At 43.0% G+C, this 16,821-nt stretch overlaps 1 protein-coding gene across 1 annotated transcript in view; it reads left to right on the forward strand.

The window, feature by feature from the left end:
* LOC147633824 (uncharacterized) overlaps positions 1-15,117 on the forward strand; it is a 68,224-nt gene extending 53,107 nt beyond the window's left edge. The window contains exon 5 of the mRNA XM_086804880.1: positions 14,660-15,117. Within this exon, the coding sequence (XP_086661006.1) occupies positions 14,660-14,707 (48 nt within the window). The 3' untranslated portion in view covers positions 14,708-15,117. The remainder of the gene's footprint in view (positions 1-14,659) is intronic.
* Positions 15,118-16,821: the final 1,704 nt, after the last annotated feature.

Consider the following 16,821-nt stretch of genomic DNA (forward strand, 5'->3'; position numbering starts at 1 on the left):
GTGTGGTGTCCAGGGGACTAGGGCCTTTGACACACTTGTTGATACCATCAATGCATATTAAAACACTTAAACATGGCCACAGTCTTAACACATATCCGTCATCATTTTGCATAAAACATAAAAGCTGGACAAAACATCCACAAATGCTGAAAATGGAGCTTGCATATGTGACACCGCATAGAGGCCGGAATGGGCCGACACCCCCCCCCCCCCCTTGGAGTATTTTATTACCCAAGGAGAATAATATCATGTACAAGCTTTGAGGGCCTTACTCTCCCCACGGGAGATGCCGGATTATCCATATACAAATGCCATAACACAGCCCAACACGAGGCAATCAAGCCGGAACATAGGCTGTAGAAATGCCGAGCCAACAATATAATCCATATACCTCCGTGTGGGTACTGATTCTTCCCCAAAAACCACGGGTCTTCATGCAATAGAAAGGGTACAGCAAGTACAACTCTCCATTCAGCCGGTACAGTAGGTATAATGGTTGGTACAGTCGGTACAGTGGTTGGTGTAGAAGGTACAGTAAGTACAGAAGCTAGTACAGCCAGTACAAGGGTTGGTACAGCAAGTACAAATGCTGGTACAATAAGTACAATGACTAGAAATCATAATAAATGATTAAATACCCTTGCCTTCAGTATTTCTTCGCGATGGAAGCCTCCAAAACAGTCCCCAACAGCCGGTATTCTTCATGGGCAGCCTTCAAGAGAGAGAGAAAGAGAGTAGCCATCATTAGGGCAGCCCCTAACGGTGTTAGAGGCTAGTGTGCAGCAAGAGAGCCTCCATTAATGAAGAGAGAGGGCTCCTATTTATAGATTTGGACCTCCCATGAGCTAAAATGGCAAGAGAAGGCTACAATGACAAGTGGAGAGCCACACAATAGCTGAAGTGACAAGTGTGAGGCCATGTGTCTCACTTTGATCCACTTTCTAACAAGTGTCAGGCCACTTGTCTCACTTTGGTCCACTTTCTTGCCACATGTCCCAATCTAAGAGATGGGTCCTTCCATAAACTTTATCTCTAAAAATATCCCAATTGGTAGACATTCTGTCATAGGCACTTTGCCAACTTTTGGTATCTCCTCAATTCCAGATGTAATGACGCGAACAGAATTTCCATCGGAGTCGGGCCAAAAATAGCAACTCTCCTAAATTTTAGGAGTGTGGTCCTTTGTATTCTAGGATAATCCCCCATTCCCAAAGCTTGTACTTTCCAAATATTTAAACATCCTGGAGTCCACCAGACCCCTTTCAGACCTGGAAATGTCCAGGCTGGTGACAACAACATTTGGGCTTTATGAGTATCTTGTTATGCCTTTTGGTCTTATGAATGCTCCGGCTACATTCAATAGAATGATGGATCACATATTTTGTGGGTACAAGAAATTTACAGGTGTCTTCTCTGATGACATCCTAGTCTTTTCGAAGACTGAAGAGGAGCATAGAGCTCATTTGGTGATTGTTTTTGAAGAACACTGTAAGCATAAACTCTTCATAAATGCAAAGAAGAGTGAGTTCTTCTTGTTAGAGATACATTATCCTGGGCATATTGTGTCCAAAGATGGAGTGTGGATGGATCCTCCAAAGATTGATGCAATTCAGAATTGGCCCGAATTGAGTTCGGTGCATGAGATCTGTAGTTTTCTTGGATTATGCTCTTATTACTGCATGTTAATTCAGCAATTTGTATGGATTGCTTCTCCTTTGCATGATTTGACAAAGAAGAAGGCCACATTCAAATGGACTAATGTAGAGAGGGATGCATTACTCAAATTGAAAGATGCAACTACTCATGGTTCAATGTTGATCATTCCGAATTTCCAAAAGTCTTTTAGTGTGGAATGTGATGTATCTGGAAATTGCATTGGAGCTGTCCTAAATCAAGAGGGACATGCCGTGGCTAATGAGAGCCGTAGATTGCATGATGTAGAGCTCTCTCTTGGCATTTATGAGAAAGAGCTCTTGGCTGTAATTCATTAAGTTACCATATGGAAACATTACCTTCTTGGGGTTGATTTCACTGTGAAGACAGATCACCAGAGTTTGAGGTATTTTCTTACCCAAACTAAATTGTTAGAGAAGCATATGAGGATGGCCAATTTCCTCTCTATGTTTCATTTTCAGATCGTACACACCCCAGGAAAGAAGAATGTAGTGGCAGATGCATTGTCACGAAAACCATATGTAGCAGCTATCTCAGTTGCCTCTCATGGAGACTTATCTGTCATGCGTGATTTGTATCATACGGATGCTTATTTTGTCACTATTTGGGCTGATTTGATGGCTGGTCATGCACATGCCTCTTATGTGATCAAAGAGGATTATCTTATGAAAGATAATTGCCTATGTGTGGTGTCTGACATGAGGCAAAAGGATTTGGACGAGTGCCATGCTCCTCCATATGCTGGTTATAGAGGCATAATGCCTATTGCGCACATGATTGAGCGGTATTTCTTTTAGCCAAGTATGCGGAAGGACATAGAGGCATATGTACGTGCATGTATTACCTGTCAAAAGGTGAAATTTGATAGGCAAAAGACACCAGGTTTACTTCAGCCATTGCATGTTCCCATGCAGCCATGGGAAAGTATTACAATGGATTTCATTATGGACTTGCCACGGATCCAACATGGTAATGATGCTATTTGGACAATTGTGGATAGGTTTAGCAAGCAAGCTCACTTCTTGCCGTTCAAAAAGACCATCAAAGCTGAGCATATGGTTAAAATAGATCTTGCACAAGTGTTCAAGCATTATGGAATGCCGAAGTCCATTGTGGGGGTAACTTGCGGACTGCATAATTTTATATTTATAAAATCTACATGTTCGAAAAAAAGTAGAAGTGGAGAAACTTTATGTAAAAATTGAGAGACCCCAGGACTACAAGGCTCTTTTGGCGGGCCTTATTTGATAACATGGGCACCAAATTGGACTTCTCATCAGCTTATCACTCTCAAACGGATGGGCAAAGTGAGGCTGCAAATTCAACCGTGTTGGATCTTTTGAAATGTTATATGGCGGATCAGAAGTCTTCTTGGGAGAAGTACTTACCACTTGTGGAATTGCATACAATAACACTGTGCATGCGTCTACGGGAAAGGTTCTGTTTGAGATTTCTTAGGGTAAGGTGGTTTTGCTACCCATCCTTTGCAAAAAGGATGAGATATTTGCAGCTGATGAGTATGTAAGAGACTTGGATATTGCTTTTGCTCAAGTGCGGACAGCCATTGCAAGGTCACAAGACAAGCATAAAAGGTTGTTGACAAGCATAGAAGGCAATTGGATGTTAAAGAGAATGATTGGGTGTCGTTGAAATTTGAGAAAGCATTACTTGCAAAGAGGCCTGACAAAGAGAGTGCATATCCTAAGCTTGCAACCAGGTACTACGGGCCTTTTCGAGTGATCGAGAAGATCAATGAAGTGGCTTTCAGATTGGCATTGCCTAGTCCTTGGCACATACACAATGCTTTACATGTGAGTCTCCTTCGCAAGTATGTAGGGCCGGAGCCCAGTGAAATGGTCATTGAGGATCCACCAGAAGTGGATGAGCTTGAGGAGATCTTGCAGCCAGAGCAAATTGTGTATCACAAGGAACGCAAGCTTGCTGTAGGCAAAGTTGTTAGGCGTTACCTTGTGAAGTTTAAGAACTATCCTCCCATTGATGCTAAATGGGTACATGAAGAGTTCTTTAGAGATTGCTCGCATTTGCTTCAGACATATTTGAATGCTTTTCGGTTGCGGACAACTATTTAGAAGCCGCTCCACCCGTGTTTTCTCATCATGTATGTACATTGGCCTGGTGTCCATGGGAGTTGTATATGCTGGGGATTGATGCCACTCATGTGATACTGTGGAATTGGCTTTCCGTTGGGACTTGCGCCTCTGTGTACATGCCTTGAAATGCTTGGTGGATTGGTGTGCCATTGGGTTTGGTACCTCGTATACTTGCCTGGAGCACGTCTATTTTGGTATAGTCTCATGAACGGGGACTGTCCATACCAATGTTGCATTGCATAGCATCTTTATGTGCTTGCAATTGAAATTGCATGCTTTATGTGCTTGCATGCTGTTTTCATGCTTGCTTGACCAATGTGTAGTTCCGGGTAAGGAGACGCCCGCCTGTGAACTGTGCGTGTGAAACTGAATGCTGACATGGTTATGTGGCATGTGACAGGTGGTAAGTAATGGTCATAAACCTAGCCTTGGGAATTAACACTAATTTATAACTGAGTGTGTATACACTTCATTAAGTTTTGGGCGACCAAAACTCACTTATAAATTATGACCAAGCATGTGTTCACACACTGATGTCCCGGATTTTTATAAAACCCAATGCCCACCGCCCAGACCTTATTCCCTTTGTACAAAGGGAGTAACTAGTCATGTGTCCGTTCTAGCTTGCACCACAAAGCACCTACCTGACACCTAGAGTGGACAACTCACCACCTCACTCTTCCCTCTCTCTCTAGAAGTAGGCGCCTCCTTCATGGAGCCTCTTTGGCTGTATTTTTTGCGCTTTTCTCCTTCCCAACTCCATATCCAAGCTTGCTAGGGTGTTTTCCAAGCTTCCAAGAGTGTTTCCAAGTGCTGTACATTCTCCTACACACTCCCAATGAGTGAAATTCAGCAAAACAACTTTTATGATTGTTGTAATTTTTGGTATTTTTACTGAAATTCCTAATTTTAGTTTTCCTTTCTCAAGTTGAACCATAGGGGAAGCTTTCCCAGGGTTCCCTTCATCCTCTTGAAGACTTTTGTCTTGAAGGATTGCGACAAAATGAAGATTTCAACACTCCAAGCACTTCCATTGTTGCGAAATTGTTGCTACCATGTGTTGGTGGAACAATAGAGAGTAGATGGTAGGGAACATGGGCACTTGAGAGGGTAGTGTGAGTTGTAAGTCTACATCGACAACACATTGTTTGCAATACTGTATTCATATGCATTGGTATGGAAATCTGGTGAGAAATGCCCATGACACTATGTACTTGATTCTCTCAAGATCAAGATACTTTAGTTGAGGGAGGAAAGAGCATAATAGATACAAAGCTTTGTTGATAGAAAAATCAGCTCTTCATTTTGATTTTTGTTGGTTGAAAAACAAAAACCAAGACATAGCCAAGAATAAAAAAAGATACACTAAGATTGTAGACCAAGATGATATTATGTCTTGGTTAGATTTTCTCATAGATAACCTTAGGTGATTTCTTATTTAAACAAACCGTTGGTATTCCTATGGATACTAATTGTGCCATTTTTCTTGCCAACTTTTGTCTTTTTACATATGAATTTGAATTTATGGAACGCCTAGTTTCCGTTGATACGTATCTTGGCTTTCTCCACAATTTTTGTCAAGTTAGACATTTTGTTGATAATCTCTTTATTCCCAATATTCCTGATTTCCAAGACTTTATGTATTTAAACCCTACCTCTCTAGGTGGAGGAATTTATCCCAAAGAGTTTTGAGAACTTAACTATACTGCAAATAGTAACCATTGTTTTTTTTTGGGCCTTAAGAATTCTCAATCTTGTGTTGGTTTAGATGTAGATATACATGATAAACTTTTACAACCTGAGTATTCCAACTTAAATATCATAAGAATGCCTCATATCTTTGAGATTTCAGTTTTTGGAATGTTTAAGATTATAAGTAATAAGTTTAACAAAAATAGGCAACGTAAAAGCCCATTTTTTGTTTAGATCATTTTAGCTCTTAGTTATAATTTATCATTGCTTCTAGTCTTACTTAATCATTGCTTTAATAGGGAAGTGATTTGTTTTTGCTAGTCTAGTTGTAAGTGCTAGCCTTCATCATGGGTGAGTTTGCCCTTCACCTCCGGAGAAGTGATAGAAACTCAGCTCGTTGGTCTCTGTATAAAAATTGTGTCCTCATGGTTGGGACAAATTTTTATATATGCAAACTGTATTTACTTTGGGATGCTGATGACGTGAGTAGGGATGTCGTAGCACCTAGTCCATGCTCTGAGCATGGTCAGCATAAACATATTTTGTTCCTGCTCTGCACAAAACTTAAAGAATTTTTTGAATTTAATTTAACAAATTTTAGATTTACACAAATTAGAAACATGAGGGCACCTAGTACACTCTGGTACAACAGGTACACTGTGGTACAGTTGGTACAATTCAGGTACTATAGGTACAATTCAGGTACAAGGCAAGTACAACATGTATAATTCAGCAGGTACAGTTGGTATAACAGGTACTATTCAGCAGATATAGGGTAGAGCAAGTACTATTCAGCAGGTACAATCAGATTCAGCACACGTGTGAATTCAGCAACAGATATAGTCCAGTAGATTCAGCACACGTGTGAAGGGGTAGTGCAGGTACAGTCAGATTCACACGTATGAATTCAGCAGCAACCAATTCAGGGCCAGGCGATGGAGAAAAATGCAGAAATCAGTCCATGGAGAAGCAGATGATGGAGAGAATGCAAAAATCCGCCCATGGAGAAGCAGGCGATGAGAGAATGCAACCAATCTCCTCCCACGTGGGAAAATTACTAAGTTATCTCATGCAAAAGTTATCCAAAGGTTTTTAAGGGTTACACAATCATATTAAAGGTTATTTAAAGAGTTACAATATATTAAAGGTTATAAATGTGTGTGAACACATTGGCTTATAAATAATAAAGTTGGCCATAACTTATAAATTTTACATTTTAAAAAGGAGAAAATGATAATATTTACCACCTGTTCATACGCCACACTAACGAGTCAGCAAACAACACTCCACGGTACACTGGGGGTGTCCCCGTCCAATATACCGGCACGGCATAACAGGCAAACACACGCAAATAAGTCATGCAAAAACAAGTTTATGCATGCAGTCATAAATGCATGTGCACATGTAATAGACGAAATCTCCCTTTCATGAAACTCGTACAAAAAGTTCTTGTTGGGCACAAAACTGTCGCGACAAAAATATAAAAAAATGTCGTGGTCTTCCTATGGAGTGACAATCCCATAGGTAAGACGCCATCTTGGCCATACACGGGTGGTACCAACAGGCTCCCGTCCATACAGCACGAAGTAAGTCACACACGGGTGGCACAAATTGGTTCTCGTCCATGTGATGCAGTATTGGTTATACATGGGTGACACTAATCTGGCTCCCGTCCATGTGACACCAAAAGACTGGCCCTTTCACATGGGACACTCGCGTGGCTCCATGTGAACATGGCACAAATCTGGCCACTCTATGGAGTGACAGTTCCATAGAAGTGGCTCCAGAAATGGAGATGGACCAAATGGTGACAACAATCTTATTCCGAAATAGATTTTTCATTTTTATCCATACCTCATTGGCTGATTTCTTGTCAACAAGATTGAGGCTAATAAGAGCAGTTGCACGATTATTGCGATCTTTCCAGCGACGAACTTTTTCTAGACTCTCCTCGGCTTCAGGCTTTTTGTCAACTCCTTTTACAATGTTCCATAGTCCATTCTTCATAAGGATGAGCTGCATCTTTGTCTGCCATGTTGGGAAGCTGACAATAACGACGAGATAGTGTCGGAGAACAAGCCTTATCCAAGTACAAAAGCATAAAGGCATGTGTATACACTCTTGTAAAAGAGAGTGGATAAAATCCAGAAAGCCACAAGGCAAAAGCCAAAGGGGCATCTACCTCTACTAGAATGAAGGAGATGACGTAGGGAAAAAGGTGGAGGGAATCATGGAGCCACCTACTCACACCTAATCACAAATGTTATGCGATAACAGCATGTATAGAGCCTATTTAAAGGCACTCTTCTCAATGATAATTATGAAAGCATTTGAATCATTTTGTCACTCTCTCTCTCTCTCTCTCTCTCTCTCTCTCTCTCTCTCTCTGCCATAGCCATATTTCACTACGATCCACCATAGCCTATACGTCATTGTTTTTTATAGATAGGCGATTGATGAAGTGGCCCAATCCATCTTGAAGGACCGTGCAATAGAGGTTGTGCAGGTTAGTCGGGCAGCCCATAGGTGGCTCCGGCCAGTGAGGAGGCTAGGCACGTTGTTGTTGGCTATTGAGGTTGCACATCCCTGCTAGTGGGCAATAGACAGTTGCTCAAAGGACGGATTAGGGCAGCACTGGCAGTGGTGGTGAGTTGCTTTGTAGCATTGTTGACGATCGGGCAGAGTAGGAGAGGCCAAGACTAGCAATGGCAGCGAGCCTAGAGATGGGGCACCACGGCGCGTTCATAGTAGGTTGCAGCAATGGGCAACCTTAGGTTAGTGAGGCGCAGGTGGAAAGGCGACGACTGTTGGCGGACATAGGTGAACAGGCGGAGTGTTACAAGCCCACGGATCTCCTAAACACGAAACACAAGTAATTACTACAAACCCCCTAAAAGGGGTGTGAGCTAGCTCACCTCCCAACTGTGGGTTCTATGCTTTGAACCACCTCCGAGCTGGGGGGCTAAAGTGTGACTCCCATAGATCCATGCCAATCTACCCCATAGAGGGCTTCGGCATGCCGATCTATGCTGTGCCACATGTGTGGCCAAAGCTGCAATGCAAGTAGGGGAGAATGTGACACACCTACGAGTATGCAGGGCACAACTAGACATAAGATAGCAATCGACAGGCAGAGTCGAACAAGTGGCATTGCCACGTGGCAGCGATGACATGGTGGTCAGGTACAAGTGGCCGATAGCAGTACCATTGGCCAACTAGGAGCATTGGTGCATATATATACATGGGTAGCCAAATCATCATATTCATCTGCTCTGTCGGCGAAGTGCTAGCTGGGAGTGAATAGTAGGTCACAAGGCTATGATTTGACGTCTTCATTTTGAGCCACATCTCGTACTTGAACTTAAGTTGTATTCCTTTCTCTTGTACATAATACAAAGCAGTAGTTTAGGACTCTCTTGTGTGTGTTGTATGTCTGATTCTGCTGCACTCTTCTTTCTATCTCTAGAAAACCCTAGCATATAGGCGCAAATGTTCTATAGATGTCCTCAGCATGAATTCGGGGAAGCGACTCTTAAGACTACGCACTGACTCCCATGTGGTCTCGACCTCAGCCCGTCCTTTCCATTTGATAAATTACTCTGAATAGATGGTATGCCAAGACTGTCTAGTATGTTGGTCTAGAACCAACGCGGGTTCCATTGGAATATACCTAGTCATGTCCTCAAGATAGGGATCTCCTCACTGGCTCAATCTCATCACCTTCACCTAGATGTTCTTTCAAATGGATGATGTGAAACACAGGGTTAAGAATCTTGATTCCTGGGTAAGCCACATCACTAATCTTCTTTGTGTTCTAGTAAGGACCACAACATGAAGAAGATAACTTGTAATGCTTGCCAGTCCTCATCGTCTTAGAGGCCTTTGGGACTTTAAGATACACCCACATGCCTTCATGTAAAATTCTTGGAGTCCATAGCCGGTTCGCGTAATACTGAGAATGATCCTGAGTACTCTTTACGCTTTCCCTTGTAACTTTCAACATATCTTGCATATCTTGTGAGAAATCCACTCCTCCTGATTGCAACTTGATTCCCTGTAGTCCTACAACAATGGGTGACTTTGGTTAATAATTTTACATAAGCATAAATGGACTAAAACTAGTAGCCGCACGCTTACTACTGTTATAAGCAAACTCAATATGTGGAAGGTACCTTTCCCACTCAGACTCGCTCTTGGAGACATACGCACTTAGCATACACCCTCAACATATCCTCCATAGTCTAGTTCGTTCTCTCCCTCTGACCATCCGACTCGGGATGATCCGAAGATGGCATGCTCAAGCATGTTTCCAATTTGGAAAACACTGATTGCCAGAATTGTGCTGTGAATTTGGGATCGTAGTCACTACAATCTTCTCGGGCATTCCATAGACCTGATACAATTTCTCCACAAAGAGCTGAGCCAACTTGTGATCCCTCTCTGACAAAGGATTTCATGCATGGTCGATGGAAATGCTGGCCAACCAAGGCCAAGGTTCTACGTATGCCTGAGTGCCCCACACTAGGTGTGTCATGGCACTCATGTAATATCAAAGCTTGGAGCCGAGTGTTAGACATCATCTCCTACTTGCTGACTTCCTATTTGGTGTCCTATTTTAGCCTCTAGGGCTGACCATGTTAGTCAGAGGGGCTGGTCACCCCTCACTCATATTTTACCCATATTTATTCCCCATTTTATGGTCTTGGGATTTTCCCCAGTCGTGGAGGTATTTATCACTAGTCGGCTGCCTTCATGTAGAGGTATATATAGCCGGCATGCCTCCCTCATATTTTACTGCTTGCATTGCTTGACTAGCTTGTCTAGTTGCAGTCCCTCACTTACAAGGTTCTTCCCTCTTGCTCGGGATATTCCTTTTGGATACAGCCGACTGAGGAGCTGGGCACGAAGATGGCTTTCTACAGAGAGCATTTTCTTCAGCTCACAGCAGATGGTTTTGTGATCAGACCCAGTTACATGGATGTACACTTGTCTCATGCAGTACGATGTGCTATTGGTCAGATTCGCACATCCTCACACCAGCTTGAGATTGAGATTGGCTGATATAGAGGTATACCAGCCGAGGCCAGGATATGCCGAGTATGCCATAGGGAGCCAGAGACAGAGCTGCATTATATATGCCATTGTATTGCATACTATGAGATACGTGGTCGTTTCCACTGTTTATTCAGAGAGGGTTTTGGACCACTTTCCAGAGTCATGGGGTACCAGGACCAGAGGTGTTTGGGATTGTTCTTGCTTGAGCTGCGGAGACATAGAGATAGCCTGCTTAGGCGCACAGAGAGCCAGACTCAGAGGCACATTACAGACTTCTTTAGTCCAGCCATCACTGCGCCAGATGGACCACAGCAGCAGCAGGACATGGATACCGCCCACACCAGGGGTACACTGATTGATCGTGCGATTGAGCTTGGGTGGTCCAGACGCCCACGACTACGGAGGAGGGCATCCCAGCATAGACGGAGGTTGCAGCGGCAGATTCAGATTATTCTTGCGAGGCATGCGGGACACCCAGTCAGGGTGCTGACCACAGAGGATATTGAGGAGTTCCGCCAGTGTCCGATGCGGCACATATTATGAGATGGAGGTACCTCCATAGTGTACCTTCCAGTTCCAGTTTCATTTTCTAGGTGCCAGTAGTATCATCTTTATTTTTCATTTTCTGGGTTTTTTTATCCAGACATTGTATCAGATCCACCATGATGTAACTTTTGGTCTCATAGGTCATTGCTGGTCACCTGTTTTGTACAGGCCAGCAGGAGCATGTTTACTGTTTTTTTCTTCTACAGGTTTCTGATGCTGATTTGCTGATCTGAGGCTTGGGTGTACCTATTTCTTCAGCGTTTCCATATTCAGCCCCTTGTACCTCTGCGTTTTCAGATTTGCAGCTTTGGTTGCTGCGTTTTTTCTGAACCGATCTTGTTGGTAGCTCTACCTTTAACTGGGCTTCATCTATTGGACCCGAAGGTACCTTCTCTTCAGCGGTTTTCCTCATAGGAGGTGTGGACACTGGTTGGCTTGAATTTTCAGGTTTGTAGCCCTTGTTTGGCTGCGTTTTCTTCTCCAGTGACTCACTTGCATAGGGGGTTTCTTGATTGGATTGTGGCTTTGGAGGCAGTTTGGTACTTGAGGAGGATTCTGAATTTCTGATTTCAGTCAGCGTTTTGCTGATTTTGAAGCATCTATACGTGTGTTTTGTTCTTGGCCTACACAGTTTCCCGGTTTCTACATGTTCCTTGCCTTCTGTTGGCGGTGGAGTGCTATTTTTGCTGGATAGCAGTGTTTTGGCTGCGTTTTGCTTCCCACAAGAGTTTTCTACACTCAGAGGGGGCCCTTCTCTAGCTACTTCACTTGAGGATCAGTTTCGGGAGCTGTGTTGTATCTATGGAGACATTCTTCTTTGACAGGAGTTTACAGTTATTTGGAGGAGAGCAGTGATCTTTTCAGAGATCTTGAGCAGAGTTTATTTTGTCTGAGCTTGTGTTCTTTGCAGTATTTGCAGAACAAGGAGGGTGTTTTGCCTTTTTGCGGTGTGATCCTTTCACATGGATCTTTTATCTGTTGCTGATTCTTGGGATCTGGTTCTACTTCTGGAACAGTCTTCTGCTATCTGTGATGCTTTTGAGGACTTTGTTGCCACTGCAGGTTATATTCCTGCTTCCCTTCCTCATTGTGAGGAGTCTATCTCTGCCTCTCTTTGTGATGCTTCTGAGGATGCCCCTCCCCTTGCCAGTTCTGATGGCTTCTTGTTTTGGAGGATGGTTTTTTGGACCCGGTGGGATGCTTTGGATCTGTGGTTGCTAACCGTGCCTGGGGCACAGTGGTACTTCCAGAGTTTTTTGGATTTTGATCAGAATCAGGTTGGGCTTGTACCAGTCCGACGATATCATTTTTCAGAGGGGAATGTGGAGTCCTTTCATCTTGCGATGCCCACCTAAGTGGCATGTACTTACGTACAGCATTGGGGGCAACTCATGTTATGGAGTTTGAGCAGATGGACCCCATATTTTCTACAGAGTCTTTACATCTTGCGATGCCGACCGTTTCAGAGGATGCTTTTATACAGCATTTGGCTACTCTTGGTTCAGAGTTGGAGCAGATTGACTCTATTTCTTTTGAGGGTTCCAGCGAGGAGCAATTTGCTTCTCCCAGGATTGATTATCTACAGGATCTGATCATGGTTGGTTATGAGATTTTTCATACCTTCTCCAAGCTAGATACACGACATTCGACTTCGGGGAGTGTTCTTACACTTGGGTTTGGAACCATTATTTGGAGCAGCACGTCGCAGCCTATATGGTTGTTTTCTTCCAGAGGAACGGTGTACCTGGCAGCTTGTTCTGTTGCTTTTGTAGCTGAGTTGCTGAGGAGATTGCTTGTGGAGCTTTCTTGGTACCTGTTTCTGCAGTCTTTCATCTTTGATCGAGGACGGCGTCTCTGGCTTCTTGGAGTTTGCTCAGCATCCGGTGCTGAGAGGGGGTGTCAGACATCATCTCCTACTTGCTGGCTTCCTATTTGGTGTCCTATTTTAGCCTCTAGGACTGACCATGTTAGTCAGAGGGGATGGTCACCCCTCACTCATATTTTACCCATATTTATTCCCCATTTTATGGTCTTGGGATTTTCCCCAGTCGTGGAGGTATTTATCACTAGTCGGCTGCCTTCATGTAGAGGTATATAACCAGCATGCCTCCCTCATATTTTACTGCTTGCATTGCTTGACTAGCTTGTCTAGCTGCAGTCCCTCACTTACGAGGTTCTCCCCTCTTGCTCGGGACATGTATTCCTTTTGATGATGATATTGAGAGCAGGTTCTCACCTGTGTTTCCTCTCCATCTTTCTCTCTCTCTCTCTCCCTCTTGTGTTTCCACTTTCCCTTCTTCCGCTGCACATTCTATCACCCAGATCACTGGGCACATAAACCTTGCCATCCTTGAATAGTAATCCACCTCTAATGGAATACTTTTCCAATATATCTCTCTTAGGAGCACTCATTGGAGTGTCCAGAACACTCAGATCTCATGGGCTGCAACTGACCTCAACCAATTGTTAATGCTGCCTTTAATGTCTTTGTTTAGGTCTTGCCTTGGTGTTGCATGGGGGTGACCATGTCATCAAAAGGTGGCCACGCATCCGTGGAGATGCCGTGCGTTGTCATCAACTGGCATGCTACTGAATCATGGAAAGGAAAAAACTATACAAACCTAGCTGCAGAAGTGAAAGTATCCATGTGATGCTACATGATGACAATGTGTGGTCATTCAGTCACACCATCCTCCTCCAGAATAGAATGGAAAGCAGCCATAGATCTCGGCATCTCATTGATGATTGAAGAATATCCACTAGAGGCCAAAAATATGACCCATGGGACAAATGCAGGCAACACACATCAGTTAGGGACTGAGGGTCCAGAAGCCGATACATCAGTTAGTGTCTATTGGCCTAGAAAGTGAACAAGCAAAGAAATAAGAAAAATGAAAGTGTACAGTTCAGCTAGAGGAGTCCCATGGACTGGAGGCTTCCCAGTCGAAGGCCGGGAATCTGTCAGCTTCGGGGTATGAAACTCTTGTATGAGGGCATGACTTTCATGGAGGACTGCCTGCCTTTTTGTTGCGTGCTGCCATCACCTTCTCTAATTCTGCCTCTTTTTGCTTAAGCTGTGCGGGTGTGAGTTCCTATGTTATCCAGATCCTTGTACCTTTCAACATTCTAGTTTGTTGAACTTTTCTCTACTCTTGAAAGCAATCACTACATGTTTGTTATGAGTTTTGGATTATATTGAATATATGTCGCTTGCATCCCTTTCTTGTTGACGTGGCATGCACACTTTTTCCAATATTTTGGGTAGGTGCCCTGGTTCCACTCCTCGGGAAGCTCCCTTCTGATGCAGTTTGAAGAGAACAATCCTTTCTTTGCCTGTGTTCCTTGAGTTCCAACTTTTGATGTCACTTGGGTTTTGACCTTGTCGGTGACTGTACTAACAACCTCCTTTGAGAGTGTGGCAACTCTGTTATTCAGAAAGTCACAACAGTTTCTTGGATGGTGCCCTTCCCTTCTTGACGTTTGCCTTTGTCATGGTTTTCACATGTTGAGAGAGAGAGAGAGAGAGAGAGAGAGAGAGAGAGAGGTTTTCACTAGTTTTGAAGTTTTGCTTGATTACTCAGCTGGAGCTCGAAAGGAAAAGGTTGCAAGCACGAGGGGTTGGACAATGATCTTTATTTACTAATACTGGGCGACATAAAGGTATGTAAATCAACTGCTTGTTATTTCGAGCCTGAATTTCTGAGACTTCCAAATATGGGCAGCGAAGTACACGATAGAATTTATGTAGAGATGGATAATTCTAGTTGAGAAAGGGCTGATGTGTAACTCATATGCTCCCTTCTGGACATCTCTTCAAAAGAATCGTATTGGAAATCAAACAGGCAGTTCAATAAGGGTTGGATCTCTGTCCAACTTGTGGCAATGTTTTCTTACTTGAAGATGACGGTGTTAGTAGCTTAGCTAAAGGACATTTGTGTCTGCTTAGCGAAAGGGCATTTATGTTTGAAAACTGTTCGATACCTATGCTCCTTGCCTGCCTGCCTGCCTGCCTGCCCTTGAATAAAAAGGAACTTGTTTTCTTTTGGAGTGCTTAGTTTGAGGTTGATTCGTGTACAAGTTTTCAATATGCTGTAGCGAGAGAATCGATTTGGAATGAATTGAAATTCCACATCCAAATTGGTTGATTTTTTTTTTGTTTTTTTTGTTTTTTTTTGGGTTTTTTGTATTAATGACTAATGTAGCACTTTACTGAATTGTATGACACAACTGTCTAGCTGCACTTAGGTTCACTAATGCAGTATATAATGTTAATTGTATGACACAATGGTCTACTAGTTCTTGTATTGAAGCTGCATATACCCTTGATACAGCCAGCATACAAGCTTTTTGTATATGAAAGAGCTCAATATTTACTGAACTGTATTACTCAATCGTGTACTATTGTAACTGTTCCAATGCTTTAAATCTCCCCTCGTGCAGTTGGAAATGACGATGATCAACTGTAAAATACGTTTTTTCAATACGTCATTTCTAGCTTCTTACCTGATGTTATTAAGCGTTTACTTCCATTCTTTGCATGTGACACTCTGGCCTTCGCACTCAATCCTCTACTAGCATTTTGACTCCCTGTTTATTTGAGAGTACTAAAAAATAGTGTTTAAAATCAATGTGGATAGTATACCCTCTCTCTCTCTTTCTTTTTCACAGCGCCTTACGGTTGAATTTGGCAGAGCTGAGGGCATTCCATGATATGCATGCACATGCACCACTAGTGAGGTGGAGGATGAGGAGTACTATCTGTTTCGATGCCACCCTACTAGGATATATCATTCTCTGCCGATTTTGTCCACTCTCACGGGTCATGCAGTCTGAGAATCAGAGATGTTCAGGCTGGAGTATGTCATCAAAGAGCTCATGCTTATGCAGCTCTTCGAGAGAATGTTAGCGAGGCACCTCCCTAACCCATATCATAAATTTCTTTGGGTCACAGACTCCGACTAGTGTGGCATGGCAAAAGCCATAATTGTGATGGCCCACACAGGTGATCCTCTGGCCCTACGTACACGGAGTGCCACTAGTGAGTGAGGCACCCCAAATCTTAGAGGCTGCCTTCCTCTACCTGGTAGTCGTATATCCGAGGTCTCCTTCAATGGTATGGCGAGCCCCCCATCACAGAGGGAAGATGCTATACCATGTTGCATCAGGCTTGGAGCTTGTTTCTTACAATTGTGTTTCTTTTCCATGGTTCAGATTCATCATGGATACATTGCAATACAATTTTCGTTGCATACACCCTCTGGCCCTCTGGGTCTTTGAAGACATTTATATATTTTCTCTCTCTCTCTCTAGGCGACAAAGACATTGATTGCTCAATAACTCACCACAATGCAGTTCTAGTAGCAGAATACAAATCTAGCCAAGGCAGGTGGGCAGTTTAGAGAGGTAAGAGTGCTCATTTTGGATTTTCGAAAATCCAAACAAAAACGTGAGTCAAAGCCAAAAATAATACAATACTAGATGATATTTAGTAAAGGAGATTGTACTTACTGCTTGACAATTGGCTAAGGCATACATTTTTCAATCCTAGGTGTAAGATTTTGGCCATTTGAGGAGTAAGTTTGACAAGAATCATCATTAAGAACTGCTTGAACCAAAGAATTGAATATGGCTGTTTTATCCATCCAAAATATGCCTAATATCTCACTCTTCCAAGCTCCATATAACTCTTCTAAGCTTGAGCCCCCAATTTGGTTTTAGTTTCAATCTCTTCCAACATAAACGA

This window comes from Cibotium barometz, chromosome 11 (genome assembly GCF_041138505.1).
Source record: "Cibotium barometz isolate CiBa-2024 chromosome 11, ASM4113850v1, whole genome shotgun sequence".
Taxonomy (NCBI): domain Eukaryota; kingdom Viridiplantae; phylum Streptophyta; class Polypodiopsida; order Cyatheales; family Cibotiaceae; genus Cibotium; species Cibotium barometz.